The sequence below is a fragment of the Apiotrichum porosum genome (assembly GCF_003942205.1).
Source record: "Apiotrichum porosum strain DSM 27194 chromosome Unknown scaffold_5, whole genome shotgun sequence".
NCBI lineage: Eukaryota > Fungi > Basidiomycota > Tremellomycetes > Trichosporonales > Trichosporonaceae > Apiotrichum > Apiotrichum porosum.
In genome coordinates, this window is record NW_021167112.1 from 1,221,506 (window position 1) to 1,239,356 (window position 17,851).

The 17,851-nt window shown below is 60.7% G+C and overlaps 7 protein-coding genes across 7 annotated transcripts; 3 read left to right on the plus strand and 4 right to left on the minus strand.

The window, feature by feature from the left end:
• Nucleotides 1–1,118: 1,118 nt before the first annotated feature.
• Nucleotides 1,119–2,587, plus strand: RHB1 (GTP-binding protein; the record flags this gene model as incomplete). The annotated part of the gene is made up of 3 exons (XM_028623073.1): nt 1,119–1,611; nt 1,945–2,364; nt 2,496–2,587. 3 exons carry the CDS (start codon nt 1,119–1,121, stop codon nt 2,585–2,587), a joined length of 1,005 nt encoding a protein of 334 aa, XP_028476966.1.
• Nucleotides 2,588–3,879: 1,292 nt separating this feature from the next.
• On the minus strand, nt 3,880–5,028 carry EHS24_007729 (uncharacterized protein; the record flags this gene model as incomplete). The annotated part of the gene is made up of 1 exon (XM_028623074.1): nt 3,880–5,028. The coding sequence occupies one exon, from the start codon at nt 5,026–5,028 to the stop codon at nt 3,880–3,882; it is 1,149 nt and encodes a 382-aa protein (XP_028476967.1).
• Nucleotides 5,029–7,274: 2,246 nt separating this feature from the next.
• GAL7 (galactose-1-phosphate uridyl transferase) lies at nt 7,275–9,224 on the plus strand (the record flags this gene model as incomplete). The annotated part of the gene is made up of 5 exons (XM_028623075.1): nt 7,275–7,329; nt 7,383–7,444; nt 7,868–7,984; nt 8,106–8,408; nt 8,493–9,224. The coding sequence occupies 5 exons, from the start codon at nt 7,275–7,277 to the stop codon at nt 9,222–9,224; spliced, it is 1,269 nt and encodes a 422-aa protein (XP_028476968.1).
• A 1,037-nt stretch (nt 9,225–10,261) lies between these two features.
• Nucleotides 10,262–11,587, minus strand: EHS24_007731 (uncharacterized protein; the record flags this gene model as incomplete). The annotated part of the gene is made up of 5 exons (XM_028623076.1): nt 10,262–10,709; nt 10,755–10,843; nt 10,882–10,903; nt 11,085–11,204; nt 11,550–11,587. The coding sequence occupies 5 exons, from the start codon at nt 11,585–11,587 to the stop codon at nt 10,262–10,264; spliced, it is 717 nt and encodes a 238-aa protein (XP_028476969.1).
• A 365-nt stretch (nt 11,588–11,952) lies between these two features.
• EHS24_007732 (uncharacterized protein) lies at nt 11,953–12,636 on the minus strand (the record flags this gene model as incomplete). The annotated part of the gene is made up of 6 exons (XM_028623077.1): nt 11,953–12,027; nt 12,069–12,137; nt 12,174–12,239; nt 12,341–12,421; nt 12,474–12,530; nt 12,571–12,636. The coding sequence occupies 6 exons, from the start codon at nt 12,634–12,636 to the stop codon at nt 11,953–11,955; spliced, it is 414 nt and encodes a 137-aa protein (XP_028476970.1).
• Nucleotides 12,637–14,237: 1,601 nt separating this feature from the next.
• Nucleotides 14,238–16,050, plus strand: EHS24_007733 (uncharacterized protein; the record flags this gene model as incomplete). The annotated part of the gene is made up of 11 exons (XM_028623078.1): nt 14,238–14,323; nt 14,380–14,503; nt 14,636–14,700; nt 14,760–14,824; nt 14,878–14,913; nt 14,986–15,107; nt 15,209–15,287; nt 15,356–15,410; nt 15,512–15,570; nt 15,632–15,849; nt 15,913–16,050. 11 exons carry the CDS (start codon nt 14,238–14,240, stop codon nt 16,048–16,050), a joined length of 1,047 nt encoding a protein of 348 aa, XP_028476971.1.
• Nucleotides 16,051–16,348: 298 nt separating this feature from the next.
• Nucleotides 16,349–17,721, minus strand: EHS24_007734 (uncharacterized protein; the record flags this gene model as incomplete). The annotated part of the gene is made up of 3 exons (XM_028623079.1): nt 16,349–16,966; nt 17,009–17,169; nt 17,226–17,721. 3 exons carry the CDS (start codon nt 17,719–17,721, stop codon nt 16,349–16,351), a joined length of 1,275 nt encoding a protein of 424 aa, XP_028476972.1.
• Between the last annotated feature and the right edge of the window lie 130 nt (nt 17,722–17,851).

Sequence of the window (17,851 nt, forward strand, 5' to 3'; positions counted from 1 at the left end):
CCTCCGCACGCCGCCAGACCCGAGCCGGAGAGCCCGGGGGCCAGAACATCTCTCTCCTCAGATGCCGGCCAACCCGCGGAATGATCTTTGGTCGTGTGCACGCCTACCACGTCGCTCGTCGGTGCATACGAGGCCGCATGCTCTGCTCGCCGCGGTCTATCACTGCTCCGCCCCCGCGCAGAGCCCGACGCCGCACGAAATGGTGTGGGCACCGCGTGGGCGCCAGAGTCTTATCGGCGCGCAGAAGCAGCCGGAGGGAGAGCCCGAGCCCGCACTCGACGCCGTCCCCTTCCCCCCCTTGGCTTGGGTTTGGGTGAATTGGCCACACACAAAAGTGCCATTACGTGCGGCCGATGAGCGAGGAGGATGACGGGGGCGGGTGGGCGTGCGATTGCCCGATACGCTCGCATCACTGCCGTCCACCGTGCGTCTGTGTTCCTGCATACGAGCTGCTCCCCCGCGGGTTCCAGTCGTGCAGGCGTCGCTGTGGTTGTTGGACGAGGGGCCCGCGGCGGCTCATGTAGCCTGCTGCGCTGCGAAACCGGCTACGACTTGCGTCGTTCTTGCAGTGGCGGGCCGCGCCATCCGCACAGACATGCCCGATTCCAGCGTGTGTCCCAGCGATGACAAGCTGGATTTTCTGGCATGAACGCGGTAAACGCTGCTGTCGGGTAGAGGCTGGTCGGCGGGTCGCACCTGGCCAGCTTGCTGCAAGGAGCAGGGCAGCGTGGACTGCGGCTGTGCGGAACGAGTGCTTGCCGCATGCGCGCGCCTTTTTGAATCATTGACTTGGACTTGTGCTTGACTGCACCGCCGTTCTTGCACGTCACCGGGGGGCGACCCAAGAACGCGCATGTGCGTGCATCCTGATTGTCTCTGCCGCGATGCCGGCGCCATCAGAGTACTGTTGTGCCCTGCGACCCCGCGCAGAGAAGCCGTGATCCCCGTGAACCGGCGGCCGCGCATCAACAATCCCCGATGCGAGAGGTTGCCACCCACATCACTGGCAGAGCGGGTCATTACCCGGCCCGTAGTGGCCGTTTGATTGTTGTCTCGCACCGCTCTTTCTACATTACCCATATCCTTACCCACCCACCCTCTACACATCCACCACCGCAATGACTGCTGGTCTGACCGAACTGCCAGTCCCCATCACCTTTAGGTCTTCGCGCATCGCCTCTCGCTCAAACTCGAGCTCTGGTACGACCCGTTCGCGTGCCACTGTCATCAGTCCCCTCACCCAGGTTCGCCCGCCGCCTAAATCCAGGTCGCCCCCGACCCGCGCGCACAACACTCCAGTCTCGTCTACGCCTGACCCGTGGCTTAGCTCGAGACGCTCTACTTCCTTGTCCTCGTTCCACAGCGGCTCTGCATCCTCCAGCAGCGCCCTCCTTTCCCCCGCCACTCCCCTCGCATCCTCGCCCACCTCGGTAGGCTCGACCAGTAGGTCCTCCACCCCCGACCGCGACTATTCCTATCGCGGCGTCGACTACGACCTCGAGTCCCACCGTATCCGCATCATCTCCAAGCACCGCAAAGCGTCTGCATTCGACATGTCTGCTGCTGCCGGCCACAAGCGCAAGGTCGTCATCCTGGGCTCTCCCAGTGTCGGTGAGTACAGCCATCATCCTTACCGTGCGAGCCTGTGACGTGCGAATCTGGGACCCTCCCTGGGACATCCATGTTCTGTTTGGAACTAGGGGGTTGTCATCAATGTTGCGAGCCGCGCACATTACGCGGCTTTCCGGCTACGTGAGACATCCCCCATCCGCGCGCGCGCAAACTGGTCGGATCTTGCCGAAACGTTGTTTGCCACCGTTGCCGCAACTGGTTTGGGTTCCAGTTCCCACCTCCGCATCCCATCAGCCATCCCACATTGTGTGACAGGTGACCACCGGAAACAATGGCTCAAATGGCTGGTCAACAATCACTGACACGCTTTAGGCAAGACGTCTCTCACTCAACAGTTTGTGACGCCGCCGACGTACAATGACGCCTACTACCCCACCATTGAGGCTACCAGCCAAAAGACGGTCAAGTACCACGGCATGGAGTACGACTGCGAAATTGTCGACACTGCTGGCCAGGACGAGTTTTCGCTCTTCCCTCCCAAATACGCCGTCGGCGTCCACGGTTACATGCTCGTCTACTCTATCGCGTCGCGCCAATCGTTTGACATGATCTTGACTCTTCACGAGAAGATTCTCGACCAGAGTGGCCAAGAGAGGGTCCCCTGTGTCATTGTTGGCCAGAAGAGCGACTTGAATTCTGAGCGCCGCGTAACAAGGGCGGAGGGCGAGGCCCTCGCCAAGAAGCTCGACGCAGCGTTCATCGAGTCTAGCGCCAGGGACAATCAGAATGTCGGTGAGTGGCAAAAACAAAACAAACAACCATGATATCAGCGGGTGGTTGTTCGGCACAGCCACATGCCAGCCGCCACCTTGCCCCTGTCCCCTGCTTCTTTCTTCTATCCCAACCTAACACTGCTTCCACAGACCGCGCGTTCGACGCCCTCCTCGCTGAGATGCAGCGCGAGTACAACCCCGAACCCGAGAAGAAGAAGTCGGGCTGGTGGCCCTTCAGCTAGACGGCTCGCGCTAGACGGCACACAGCAGAGCACTCTGCACACTGGCGTACAGAGGCGTGACGTGTGCCCAATAAGAGATTGTCGTGTTCTTCTTTATTCGCCACCACACTCTCTCGTTGCCGCCACCACAACCCTTCGTTTACGGCCGGTGACATCTCCCCCCTCACTCCCCATTTTTCCATCTTCCACACTGCCCTTTCCACTTTCCCCCACCCCCCCACCCTCACCCTCCCCCTCCCCTCCCCTCCCCCCTCCCTATTCCACTAGCACCCCCCTCCCCCCTCCCGAACTCTGCCTCTGCCCGTTCCTATGTACACTACCCACTCGTTGCCTCGCAGCACACTTGGGCTCTCTGCGGGGCTGTACCACCAGGCGCATGCACTCGTTTCGATAACTGCAGCAGAGGAAGCACAAGGGCGCGACAGAGGCAGAGAGGCAGAGGCGTATTGGCCAACTAAACGCAGTCTGAGCCAGGAGGAAGCCCCAGGCAATGACCTCATGACGAGATAAGCTGAGGGATGGCGACGGATATCATATCATGGCTGATGGGCGTACGTCGCTCTCGGGGAAGCCGGACGCGCGGTAGCCGTGAGCCACCGGCCGTGGGCGGACGCTCGCTCGTCCTTCTGACAGTCGGGTTGACGCCAGTGGCGACAAAGCAGATGTGGCACGGTCGACGATCAGTGTGGCTCGATCCAGATCCGTAAACACGGGCGGGCTCTGGAGGCCTAGAGGCCTGAGGACTGAAACGGACACACACCCATCCAGCGCTTCTTACACCCCGCCGGGTGCAGCCCAGCCACACAACGACACTGGATGAAGCCTGCTCCGCTGTAGCACAATGACTGCACGACAAAAACCAAGCCCCTTCCAGCCTAAGAATCAAGAACGAGGACACACAAAGGGCCCAGTAGGGACAATGAGACGAGACCAGAGAACACAACTGGGCAGAAGGGTGTGCGCCTTCGCCGGCGTCGATAGAAGCACGACTAAGACAGGTGTATTGTTCTTCATTGGCAGAAGCGCAATGGACAAAAGTTTGGCATCGGTGAGGAGGGTATGTAACCTCTGTGAATCTGCTTCGTTGGTGTGGCATGGTTGAAACGTGTGGCTTGCGTTATGGTCATGTGCGCTCGCTGCTTCATGGCCCGTGTCCTGCTGTCTGTCTCTGTATCACTGGCCACCACATGGCCGTTGGATCAATAGCATTAACTCGGGCTGTATGTACACTCCAGATCATCCGTCTCGCTGTTTCTCTCGGCCCATCGGGGCCGGGGCTACGCCTCCCTCGCCTACTTGCCGGTCGTCGACCCGGGCGGGGCCGTCTCGCCCACGCGCCAGTCCTGGTTATACCGCGGCGGCAGGGTCTCGTACGTCGGCTGCGAGGGTGGCGGGATGGGTCCCCAGTCCTGCTCCTCGGTCACGATGTGCTGCGCCTGGGGTGGCGGTGGGGGAGGGGGGTTGGAGCCGGAACCAGAGGCAGAGGCAAAGTCCAGCCTGCCAACGCCCTCAGCCACACTGTCGACACCCCCGGACGGCGGTGCGTCGGCGCGGTCGACATAGATGTCTCCCGAGTTGGTGTTGAGGCGGACGTTGACCTTGCCCTTGGACCCGCCGTTGTCCGTGATCGAGTTGTGCACGCGGCCCGCGACCGTGTGTGCGTCAATGCTGGCAATACGCGTGTCGCGCGCGATCCCGCACCACACTTTGCCGTTGTTGGTCTTGGCGCGGATGGCGCCGCGCGAGACGTACGACAGGCGGACGAGGCCGTTGTGCGTTGTGGCATCGACGTCTGCCCCAGCCTCGTCGACGGTGACGGCGCCGTTGGCCGTGTGTGCCTGCAGCGCCTGCACGACCTTGCCGATCTTGAGCGCGCCGTTGGACGTCTGCACCACGGCGTCGGCGCCCGCATAGTCGACCGTCACGGCACCGTTGTGGCTCTGGACGTTGAGCGGGCCGCGGCACCGGCCGACGACAATGGTGCCGTTGCCCGTGTTGGCCTCGACCTTGTCTGCGCTGTCAACGCGCAGCGCGCCCGACCCAGCCTTGAGGACGACATTGGTGACGTCACCCGCGACGGAGATGGCGCCCTTGCGCGCGCTGGCGTCCACGCTCGAGTGCATCGGCGACACGACGCGGATGACCGCCGTGCCGCGCGTAAAGATGCTAGACCACGTCGGCGGCGGTGCGGTAATGACAATCTGGCCCGACGTGGGCTGCTCGACAGTGATTTTCTTGGCCTCGTCGACGTCCTTGGCGTTGGACGGGTTGTACGGCGTAATCTCCACGGTCGTCGAATCGGTGTCGCGCGCGCCGTCGCCGGCAGTCACTGTCGACTCGGCGTAGAGTGCGCGGATGGTGATGGAGATCGGGTGTGGGGTTTTGAAGATGGGCATGGTGGTGGTGGTGAGGGAGCGATGGAAAGATGGAGCAAGGGCCATTTTTGTTATTTTCGTTTTTGGGTGGCGACCTCGCGCAGGTCATCAAATGACGCGGGCTCGAGACCGTCCGCGCGCGCCCGCGTGCGCGTCGCCGGGACCAAAATGGTTGGACACTGTCATCCATTGTGCTGTTTCTTATGGCGTCGATGGGGCGTGGTGTGGCACAGTGTTTGCTCGTTGGGACATGCATCGCTAGCCCCAGAGTACCAGAGTGGCGCCAGCCTGGCAAGAAAGAACAAACGTTTGACGGAGCGGAACGGGGTGTCGAAAGGTCTCGCCTCAACCACCTAACACGTGCATGGCGGAGGGCACGGCGGCACCGGGCAGACAACGACTGGGTGGACAACACGAGAAACGCACTACAGCCGTCTGCCAGGTCGACCCAGGCGGTTTTGAGGGTGGTAGTGTGTTTACTTGGAGAAACACATAGACAGCCAAAGATCAAGTCGACGTCGGCCCGATGTTGGCGGATAGTGTGAATTGCCACCATTGGAGAAACACACTGAGCGGTTTGGGCCACGTCGATTCAAGAGAGGATTCTTCCAGTAGTGTGAATTTCCGTCTGCTCCCACCCAAAAGCTAGAAACAAACTACGCGCCGAAATTGATGGGCCAACAGGCGGCCGTTGGCGTAGTGTAGTGTAGTAGTGTATGCGTTTCAGCAAGCGCGAGCGATGACCGGTGTAGAGTCGCGGCAGCCACCGGTCCGAGGCCCTTCGAGTCACCACTCAAATGCCCGAGATCCACATCAACCATGGGGGCTGCAGCAAGTGGGCAGAAGATACAGACCTGTGTACCCCCATGCTCGGCCCGCAAGAGGGCAAAGTCAATCACCAGTCACCCACAGAGTGGCCTGTCAACGCTGGGATATGGGGCTTCTCGGCGACCACGGCCCGATGACGAAACCGGCCAAACCGGGGTGAGCTCGCCGATAAAGCGGCAAAGCGGCAACAATCTAGTGCAGAAAAATGACACACGGTGCGCGACGGGCGCTGAAAACGGGAAGACTCTGGAGATACAGTGGGTTTGCTGGCAATGGACGGGAATCTCGGTGACGGGAATCGGTGCATCGGTGCGTGCCGACTGCGGAGCAACAGCGCACGACACGCTTGCACGCTTGCTTGCCCGTCGTGGCGTGCGACGGCGGCATGGCCAAGTCTCTTTTGCAGCTTGGATCGTCGGATGAGACGCCGCTTTTTCGGTGATCAGCGTTGCTCTAGTTGCTTTTTCTGTTGATCGTTTTGATCTGATGTTTTGCTTGAGCGCGGTCCGTGGTGGCTGACGTCCTCTATTGCCTATCGCCTGGGCCCTCTCTCACATCCCAACCGCTCGTCGGCCATTGCATGCACTACTAGTGCGGCCGTGTAGCCGACTGCCCCCTTGCAATATCCAGCATCTCAAAACCCCACGAGCCTACGCGCCACGGGACGTGCTGGCCCCATGCTCTGTCCCGTGGGACGTCCTTGGACCAACGTCGCCGCGTCGCCGTGTATGCCGCCTGCATATGCCGCGACCATTTCAGTTCGAGCCAGTAGTCGTTGCATTTTGCATGCATATGCATTCATCCCGGCCCACCGGCCCCCGCACACCGACCATTCGGTGGCCATGGACTGACCCTGGGGCCCGCTTGTAGGACGGTTGTAACCTGGCTGTACGCGGCTGTCACAGTTGTCGTCAGGTTGCTCGTCCCCACCCAATCTCAGCCCCGAAAAGCTTTTGCTGGTCGCTGCGCTCGTTCCGCGGGGCATGTGAGGGAGAGAGGCACAGGGTGCATACAGACCGAGGCGGCAGAGCATGCGGGGACGCGGGGGTAGCTCGTCCGGGCCGATGAGCCCCCGTGTCACCAAAGCTTGTTGCCCGGCCTACATGGCCGTTCTAAAGGACACAGAAGATGAGAAATTCCCGTTCGCAACGTGCCAGGCCCGCCAGAATTGCCGTTCATCGCCAGAATTCCCGTTCGCTACGTTGCCAGATTCCCGTCCATACCCCACGCACCCCATCTGTATCGTCAATATGGAAAGGCAGACCATGCATGTATATCTCCCCTTGGAACAGCACGCACGGTCACATCTCCCAGCTCTCTCCCCCTCACCACCACCGCTCACACCTGCACCACTGCTTTGCAACATCGACACGTCCCTCCCAAGACACCTGCCTTGGCGCCACCACCCCGCGTCCCCCCGCACTCAACTTTAGAACTCGTCCCCAACAACAACCGCACCACGGTCCTTTCCACCCATTACTCCAATGACCGTCAACCCAATGCCTAGCTTCGAGCCCACCGAACACCCCCACAGGCGATGTGAGTCATGCACTGCTAATCACACAGAGTCCACAGCAGCTGACAGTTTACAGTCAACCCGCTTATTGGCAAGCACGTCCTCGTCTCGCCCCACCGCACCAAGCGCCCCTGGAACGTGAGTCTGCGCTTCTAGCTGTGAGAAGGAGGGGGAACTCGTCTAGTCTGGTCGCGGCAGGCAGCCGCACTTGTAGCGGCGTTGGCGTTGGCGTGCCCGTGGCTGTCCCCACTGCCCGTCTCCGCGACGACGTCCCAACGTCGCTGCAGCTTTCTCAATGCCCGTCGCCGTCGGTGGAATCGGGCCGAAACACGGCGTCGACGACGTCTGGCACTGCCAACACCGGCCCCCGTGCGCGGTCCCCGTGTACCGCTCGCTCCCGCCCCCTATATCCCACGAGATTGGTTGTGCTGGGGAGCGAGCAAGTGTTTGTGTGTGTTTTTCGAGTGGCGAGGGTGGCCCGTGTGCTCTGGTGGAGCAAAAGTGGCAGCTGGCGGACCGACTTGATGCCGAGAGATCGACAACAGCTGACATGTGGTACAGGGCCAGACCGAAGAGCCTGTGAGGAACACGCTCCCGGCCTACGATGAGAAGTGCTACCTCTGCCCCCGCAACGCGCGCATGGGCGGTGCTGTGAACCCCCCGTACAAGGACACCTTTGTGAGTTGGTTGCTGTGGGACGACAGTGGCGGGCGCCTCTAGCTCCCCTTTGGGCTCCTGATGTCCTGTCGGCACAGTCGCCGCACGGGGTCTCGCCGTTCACGAGCTAACCGTCCCGCAGACGTTTGCCAACGACTTCCCCGCGCTCCTCCCCGACCCGACTCCTGCCCTCCCTGCTCTCTCGCCCGAGCCCACCACTGCCCCGGCCTCGATCGACAGCCTCTTCGCGTCCGAGCCCGTCCGTGGCCGCTGCAGTGTCATCTGCTTCCACCCGCGCCACGACGTGACCCTCGCACGCATGGCGCAGGACGACATTGTCGCCGTGGTCCAGAAGTGGCGCGAGACGTACCTCTCCGAGGGCAAGTTCCTCCGCGAGACTGCCGCACCCGGCGCTGAGGAGGAGGGCTACGTGCAGATCTTTGAGGTAAGTAACAAACATGTCCCATTGCCACACATCAAGTGTGGCGCAAATCTCGGCTGGATTCCAGGTTGCTGACGCTTCTCGCAGAACCGTGGCGCCATGATGGGTGCCTCGGCGCCTCACCCCCACGGACAGGTTTGGACGCTGTCGTACACCCCCGACGAGCCTGCCACCGAGCTCGCCAACCTCGAGGCCTACGCCCAGCGTACCGCCAAGCCCAAGGCCAACGGCCACGCTCACACCAACGGCTGCTGCCCCGACGATGCTGCGGCCCCCGCCGCGCTCGCCAACGGTACCGGCGAGCACTATGACGCCAGCGCTCCTTGCCGTGGCGACGGCGCGCCCTGCCTGCTGTGTGGCTACGCCGCGTCCGAGGTCAAGCGCGGCGAGCGCGTCGTCGCGCTTGACGGCGGATGGGTCGCCGTCGTTCCCTTCTGGGCTGTGTGGCCGTACGAGATCATGGTCCTTCCTTACAACCGCCACATCCCGTCCATCGCCGAGATGACCCCCGAGGAGGACGCTTCGCTTGCGCGCGTCCTCAAGGCCGTCCTCGTCCGCTACGACAACCTCTTCAACTGCCCCTTCCCCTACTCGATGGGTCTGCACCAGGCGCCCCTGCCTCCTCTCGACCCGGCCACAAACGCCGCCCACACCCACTTCCACTTCTACCCGCCTCTCCTGCGCTCCGCCTCGGTGCGCAAGTTCCTCGTCGGCTTCGAGATGCTCGGCGAGGCACAGCGCGACCTTACCGCCGAGCAGGCCGCCGCGCGCCTGCGGAGCACCGAGGACGTGCACTACCTCGAGAAGGACTCGGAGTAGAGGTCTTCTCTCCACTCCACGCCGCACTCCTCGGTAGCACCGCAACCGCACCCCGCGACATGCACACGCACGCACGCACACGCGCGCCCGACTACCTGACCTCAGGAGCAAAGTGCAAGCACTATAGAGCAGAGAGACACGGACGATGGCCGGGGCCCCCGTCCTGTCCGTCCCCCGGTAACAGGCGCTTTTAGACTTTGAGAAGTAGCCCATGTAGAAATGTAGACAAGGCCCAGCAGACCCCCGTTCCACCCCCCACCCCCACCCCCACACCCCACCTCCACCTCCCCGCCCAGTTCCCATGGGTTGATGCATTGTCCCCCGTATCGTCATGACCTGGAACAAGAACAAGAACGAGAACGAGAACGAGAAACGAGCGTTGGCCTGAAGAGGGAGTAGTGGTGCCTCAGGAGCACAGTACCAGTACGTCTGTCCTCACGGCTGTCTCGCCCTTCTTGGTCGTCGGTCCTGTTATCGCCCGGGATGCGTCATAACGGTGTTCACGTGTGCCGCCGGGCCGTGGATCCGTGGATCCGCCCATGTCCGGATGAAAGCCGCATGCGGGCCCCGCCCTTCCTCCGTAGATTCTGCGGCGCCGGGCCCGCGTGGGGGGGGGGGGGGGGGGGGGGGGGGGGGTTAGGGAGCGCATGAGCAGGGGGGGGCGGTCTTTGGGCTTCGCTTCGGCTTCGGCTTGATCCTGGGCTGGGTGGGTGGCTTATCGCGGTCCGAAGGGGGAAAATGCCAAATTGCATGGGTCAGAAGAAGAAGACGTGGGTCAGGTGTGACGATGTGATGTGATGTGATGTGTGATGTGAGTTGCAATACAGGGAGTGGCAATATGTGAATGGAAAATGCAGACGTGACTAGACACAGACGAGGAGAGGGGAGAGTGGGTGGGGAATGGCGCGAGGAGCGAGCGAGCGAGCGAGGACCCGTGAATGCCGCGCGAGCCGAGCCGATAGGAAATGGGACCCCGAGAGAGAGATATCAGCGGCTACGTACGCCCCCGAGTCGGTCCTGGGATCCTGGTCCTTTGCTCAAAACTTGGGCACGTCGCCGGCGCCGGCCTCGAGAAAATCGAGGAATCCCCGCGCATACGCCACGCACTGCTCGTAGCACTTGTCGAACCCGTCCCGGCCACCATAGTACGGGTCCTCGATGGCCTGGACGCGCAGGCGCGAGCCGGGGGACGCGAGCGCGAGTCCGGGGTCGAACTGGCCAAAGAGGGCCAGGCGGGCCTTGGAGCCGCGCGGCTGGCGAGTGACGAGGGACTGCAGGCTGGGAAGGGGGGTCAGTATGAGAAGGGAGAAGGAGGAGATGGGTGGTCTGGGGAGACAGCGGACAGCGGACAGCCTGAGTATCATTGATGCGGCGGCGCTCACACACACGCCGTGCTGGCCAGTCAAAACGGCTGCGCTCTCGGCACCAACGTATTTCCGAGCTCGCGAGGTATGGTGAGGCGCAGTGCAATATTGTTCCTCCTTGCTGGTCGCCTCAAGCAAGCCGCGTCCACCAGGAGTGGGTACTCACTTGGACGTGTCCATCGCGAGGATGTAGTCAAACTCGTCATAGTCTGACATCTCCACCTTGCGGGCCACCGAGGGACACTTGATGCTGTTCTGAAGGGTTAGACACCGAAACCGTCCCGGTAACCCACCTTGCGGCACACCGCGATCGTGCTGGACGTCAGCGCAAGTTTAGACTCGGTGAGCAGGACATTCCGTCAGGATTCAAAAGCCTGGGCCTTAACCGGGGACGAGAGCAGGGCAGGTACAACAACAAGCCTTCCACCTGCACTCTCTCTCCGCAAGAGCAGACTCGAAGAAGGAAGACAGCGTCACGCGGACACCAGCTACTCACCGAGAGTCGGCTGGCTCGCCAGTGTGGTACGCGCCGGTACCGGCCGAGTCGATGCGGAGGGTCAGGTTTGGCCGCTTGGCAGCTTCGGCGATGAGGACAGCCTCGGCCATGGGCGAGCGGCTGGGAGGTCAGCTCGTGTGTATGGGACATGGGAGAAGACGAGTAGGTCCAGTGAGCGAATGACCCCCACTGCGCGACGACCGGTCGTTGAAGGGTCGCGGAGGGGACGAGGGGTTCCAGGGAGGTGGGGGTAAGGTCAAGGAGAGGGTTGCATACCACTTACCAGATGCTGTTGGCAGCAATGGGAGCCGAGAGTAAAGGTTGTCAAGGTGCCATCAGTGCAGGTTGACAGAAGCGGGCAGCAGCGGACACCGTCAGTGACTCGTCTTGCTTGTGTTCGTTCTGAGGGGTACATACTTGCTGCGCTGTCAGTTTACGTCGTATTCCATAACAAGGCCAACTCACCCGAGGCACACGGTGAGAACGCTGTACTGCTGGGACATTGCTGTATGTTGTCTAAGAGAGAGAGAGAGAATGTGGATTGCATGTCGAGGAGCAACCATCGTCATGGAGCGCCCATGTCCTGAATTGCCGCCTGGGTGGAGGTTGCAGTTTTCCCACGGTCGACCCAGAACGGGTGGCGCACAAACACTTGTGGGTGTGTCCTGGTTGTGCCCATCTGCTGGCGGGGTGAGCTAGCCGACGCAGTCACGATGCTCTATGGCTTCATGCTCTTGTGGTCCTGGTCACCGTCGTGGAATGGCATCTCGCTGTTCCCCCGACCGATACGTTCTATATAACAGTGATATACACACGTCTCGCCTCAATACGGGCACACCAAAGAGTTGGACGGCTTCGCAGCGTACCCTCACATACCCTGCTTCTTCTTCTTGTCCTTGACCATCTTGTCGACAAGGTGGATATTGGTCTTGAGCATGTCCCACTGGTATGATGTGAGCAACTCCATCATTTCTATTATCCTACCTGAGCGGCACTGAGACTGATGCCCTTCTTGCCAGGCTTCTCCTCGCCAGAGTCCTTGTCGGCGTAGAACTGCATGTCAGCTCACCGGCAGTCCGCAAAGCTCACCTCGCGGATATCAATACGCATCTCGCCCTTGAAATCGCTGACGGTGAGACGGCGCATGTTGCCCAGCTGGGAGGTGCTTCAGTGTATGTCCGGGAAGGAGCGGTGGTCGGCGGAAGTCCAGCCCCGCCGCGGGTGGAAGCAGGGTGGAAGGGGGAGGAAACACTCACCGAGAGGTACTGGTCGCCACCGGTCGTCTGGGACTTGCCCTTGTCCTTGTCTCCCGAATCACTGGAGGACTTGCGCGCCTTCTTCCCGTGATTTAGGTTCATGCCGGACAAGAATAAGAGTCGAAGAGCTTACCTTGGAGGCGCTGGGCTGCGCCGGCGAAGCGGTCGCCTTGGTCACCATGGAGAGGGGCTGACGGGTGAGCTACATACGGTCGAAACTTTCAGCTCACGATTCCCACATCGCTCTCCGAGCTCTCTCCGTCTTGGAAGATGGTGTGGGCGTTGCGCTTGGGCATGGTGCCGTGTGTTGAATGGAGAGTGTACGAAAGAGAAGAAGACACGAGGGGAAGCAGTGCTGGAACAGAACAGAGCGGCAAGGGCCGCCATGACGAGCGCACATGGACCGCCCTCTCGTCGGGCGCAACATCCATGCCAAAACACCTCTCAAACCATTCAGAGATCAGAGACCAGACTGACGTATAAACACAACTCCAGGCAACAAGGAGAAATACATTCACAACCTGGCGAAACTTGGATTGGCCTGCGACATGGCCACGCATACACTCCCACCAGGCTCCAACTCACACGTTTCAAGAAGAGTTGGGTACGTACTATGGTGCCCCGCGCCCAACCCCAGCAGCAACACCGTGTGCCATGTTGCAAGCATCTTGTGCCCTTGCTGTAAGTCACCACTCCAGCCTTGGCAGCACACCCCCACAGAAGGCGTAGAGAAACAGAAACATTGCTTTCCTTTTCTGCCGATCGCAGGCCAGTACCGGGAAGATGGCTGCTCACACACACGTCGCATATCTCAGATCGTCACCCTTTGGCCAACCTCCCCTTAGATCCAGAGCCCAGAACCGGCATGAAGGGGCAGTCTGGCCGCCAAGAGTTGGCCCCACTTTGCCTGCATCCTCTGCATCCCTCCAGGACCCCAAGGACGTCGTGCGGTTGGTCTGCTTGGGCGTGGCTGTGGGTTTGTCTTTTAGGAAATAAGCTATTTGGAAACCACCACTCGAAAACAGAAACGTCGTTTACTCGCGTCATCGTCGGCCCAGTTCTGTGGCTAGCGCTTTTGCAGCATAGCATGCATCAACCAGAGACACATCACCGCTGTCCCAGATTTACCTGCAAAGACTGGTGTGTAGAGGTCTAGAAATGCGGAGCCCATGCACAGAGGGCGGTGGGGCGTCGACGAATTTAACCGGATTTTTCCTAATTTCCGCCCCCACCTTCGCCCTTGGCATACCCCTCGCTGGCTACCTGCGTAAGGGGAGATGCATGGCCCATCCATGCTGGACGCTTCTGGGTATGTACTTTCCGTAGACGGGCGCATGAGGGCAAAGGGACGTAACGGCTTCGTTCGGCGCATCAGCCGCGTGAATTCGATGATTATTCAAGGATTGACCGTTTTTTTTTTTCCTCCTTGCTTTCTAAGATGCATTGTATCACCCACGCCCTAAACACGCATGTAGACACCCCTGGGCACGAGTGGGCCCGATTGAGCCCCTAAATTTGCTCTTAAGGCCATTGCAAGTTGCGAGCCATGCACCCATGCCCCTCATCCAATCGTGCCCGCCCTCATCTCGCTCCTACCTCTTTCCGACGTTCTCGACGTCCCTCTAACCAGTGAGTCCGTTGGTTACAAACTGCCCGGGGACTCGTGGCCCCTCATCGCTACTTGCATAGAAGTGTATTCTCGGTTGTCATCTGGTGAGCCTACCTCGGGTCCTCACATGCTCTCATACCTGTGGCAGCCACCTCGCGAAGTCGCTGTGAAGACCAGTGTTAAACTGCTCTAGATAACACACAAGACACTGACCGATAACTCCTTCAAAACGCTTCTCGTTTTCAGTACCTATAACCCTTAACGCATAACACCCCGCATCAAATCAACATGGCCGACAAGGTCACTCTCCCGTCAATCTCGACGGTCCTCAACTCGCCCACTGAGGCGAGCTTCATGATGTCGGAACAGGAACGGTATGCGAAACTGTACAGTACACTCTGCCGGATGATGCTGACTCACTGCCTTCCAGTCTGGACTGGCTGCACGTCATGCACATGTCGCTCCTCAACCCCTCCCATGACGACCTTATCATGCAGCACCTCGCCAAAGTGCACGCCAGTGGGCGGCGGAGCAAGGTCCTGGACGTCGGTACGGTGGGTTTGAAAGTCTGGGCGAGGGTCCAGAGTTTCAATATGGCGGGGGCACAACACACATGTGTGACGCTTCTCCCCATGATGACATCTGCTGGGCGCCGTGTGGAGCGGGAAACGACGCTGACAGCCCAGGGAACGGGCACTTGGGCCGTCTCGCTGGCGCTGCGTCACCCATTCGCAGACGTTATTGGTATCGAGTGAGTCCAGCCGTGCTAGAAAGGAAGGGGCGCGCCTGAATGACACTTGTGACACGCAGCATCAACTGGTCAAACTTTACCAACGCCCATCTTCCGCACGGCAACGTCGACTTTAGCACTGTCGGTGAGTTGACTGCGCGTAACCCACTCTCCATGTTGATACAGTGGACCACATAGATGTCACCCAAACCCTCCCGTGGACGTCCTTCTTCGGTACGTAAAAGGGAGACACTGGCGCCTTCGCTGTACAGAGGTACATACAGAGGCTGAACAACCAAATCGCAGACATTGTCCACGTCAAGTCGATGCTCATGGACATTCCGTATTATCCTCAGCTCATCAGGCGTCTGTCGGAAACTTTACGCCCCGGAGGCATGATCATCCTCATTGAAAGCGAACTGTCCTACGTGGGTCCCCATCTACCTCTCTCTCCCATTATTCTTCACACCTCCGATCGGAACATTGACGGCACTCGCACACAAGTATGCCGCATACTGACTTTCATTAGGAATCCGTCCAAGGCCCGCCTTCCAGTGTCGTCGAGGCGTGGTCCGAAGCGCTCAAGCGTGCCCTTGCGGCCAAGAACAGTAAGCACAAATCCTGAGGCTGCTATGCTGGACCGTGGTAGGGCTCCTCACTGATCCCAAACTTGCAGCTGACGTGGGTCTTCCTCGACGCCTCGACACGACCGTCGCGGCGACTGGATTCTTGTGAGTTGAGTCATAAGAGGCCAGGCCACGGCGAATATCCCGCCGCGCCACATTTGGGCACGCGATCCTCGAGATTGACGCTCCACCTCGCCTTCACCCAGCTCGCCACAGTTCTTCTTCCAAGAGATTGGTTGCCCCGTCGGGGCGTACATGAAAGGTGGTAAGTACCGCCCTTGCCTCATTCCAGCTTGCAGCGATGGTTCCTAACAAAGAACCAACAGAGTGCATGGTCCAGGCCAACCTTGCCTTCCTCCTCTCGCTCCCTTACCCCTTTCGCACCATCGACTCTACCACCTTCCCAGAATCCCAGACCCTCCTGCGTGCCGGTCAAATCCAGGCGCACGTCCTCCGCACGAGCCTTCACCGTCTCGTCTGCAACCGTATCGACCACGCCGAGCGCGCCACTCTACTCAGTCTGGGTGAGGCCTGTGTCCAGCAGGTAAGTTGCAGTGTGAGGCGTCTCTTGAACACGAGACGGCTGACGCTGGCCGCTCTCCCACAGCTCATGGCTCCCGACACACCATACCTCCAGCGGCTGTTTGCCGTGTATGCGTACAAGAAGGCCCAACCCCCAACCCAGGCCGTGACGACCCACCCAGGACGTGCCGCGACGTCTGTGGCGTCGCTGGTTCAGAGCTAGCGAGGCGGTCAGACCCACAGCCACTCCTGTGTGTAAGACGAGTATAATTCGCTTGCCTCTGTCGCCGAGCTCGCGTCCCTCTCCCATTCTTCTACTGCGTGGGGGAGGAGTTCCCCCACCCCACCCGTCACGCTTACAATGCGCGACACTCAGTGTAACCTGTACCCAAGGCCCGTCAGGGTTTTTGTAATATACATTCTGTCTGTGGTGAGAGGTGGGCAAGAGTGATGATGTACTGTACGCTTCCGTCGTCCCCGGCTGGCATGTCCCTGGTTCTTTCTTCTCATCAAAGCTGCATCTAACCACTCCTGCGACCAAGCAGACCCTCGCGGTCCGCCTCGGGGGACCAGAACACAAGCGCACGGCCCGGGTACGGTGCGCGGCTCGAGGGCACGTCCACCACGAGCGCCAGCATCGTATAGTGGCCCGCGGCATTCTTGACATAGTCGGCCCTCACCTCGCCGACCTTGTACGTTCCCGGTGGTGGAGGGGTGCGCGAGGCGGACCTGATGGAGACACCCGACGTTGGGCCGCGGAACGCGAATGCGCTCGTGAGACGGCCGAGGAAGCCCGGGCCTTGCTCCTCCGCAGCGGCCTCGGCGTTGGCGACGGCATTGTGTGCCGCGGCGACGGCAGCGTCGGCCGCCGTCGGGTCCTCGACGGGCTCGACGAGGCCCACAAACGAGGCAAACTTGCGCAACTGCGTCTCACCCTCTGCCCACCACCGCTTCGCCCAGCCAAGGGGTTCGGGCTCGTCGCGGCCACGGCCGTGGACCCAGAATGTGAGGATGAGGTGGTCGCGGCCGCTCGAGGGGTGGCGGACAGCGCGGTGCACCACGGGAGCAGTGCCGCGCGTGGGCGCGGACGAGTGGGGCGAGTGTGTGAAGCTCATAGGCGGGAGGAAGTAAGCGTTGAGCTGAGAGTAGTCAGTGGTGTGCGTGGTGAGATGGGTACCCACGGCGTCGCTATCGCGGATCATGTCGATGCACTGGCTGTACAGTACCGAAGGCGAGTTCTTGGCAAAGAGCTCGGTCGACAGCGCGATGCTCAAAATGACCAGGAGACCAACACCGACAAGGATGATGGTCAAATTACCCATCTGCTGAGTCGTACGCCACACTGAAAGCCTCGTTAGCCACCAACAACACACTGGCTACCTGGACACAAAAACGCACGCTTTCCGCTGAAGCGAAGTTCTCGCCACGACTTCCATGTCTTGTTCCGCCCGCTAGGCCCAACACCCAGAGGGAAGGGGCCGGCATGGTCGCGTCCCCCGTCGCCGAGTTTGCGCGCCTCAGTCTCGAGACGGCGGAGAGTCTCTTCGACCGTCTCGGGGCGCGACTTGCCACCGGGGTGGTGGCTTGCCTTGAACGGCTCGTCCGAGTGGGTCGCCAGGCCGCGGCGCGCAGAAGCACCACTGCCCGTGGAGGATGCGACGTGCTTCTGCTTGGCGGAGAAGACGGCCCCGCTCGAGCGCAGGACTGAGGCTGCTGGAGGGAATCGAGTTGGCAGGCTGCTGCTGGTCGTGTGGGAGCGGCACCGGCTCGAGGTGGGCGCCGAAGATGCGGGGGATGGGAGGGTGAATGCGAACGCGGCAAGCGGCCTGCAGGCCGCTCCCTGTCCCGAGGCGATGGTCGATGCCAGCCTTGCGATAGATATGCGGGCTGGCATGGTGAGTGAGTGTGCACTTTTGAATCAGTTGTTGGACGTCATGAAGCTCGCGGTCGGTCATGTTCGGCGCAGATTTGGTTCCGCCAGATTCATTTGGGTGACATCCAGTGGCAGTCACGTCCAGGACGGG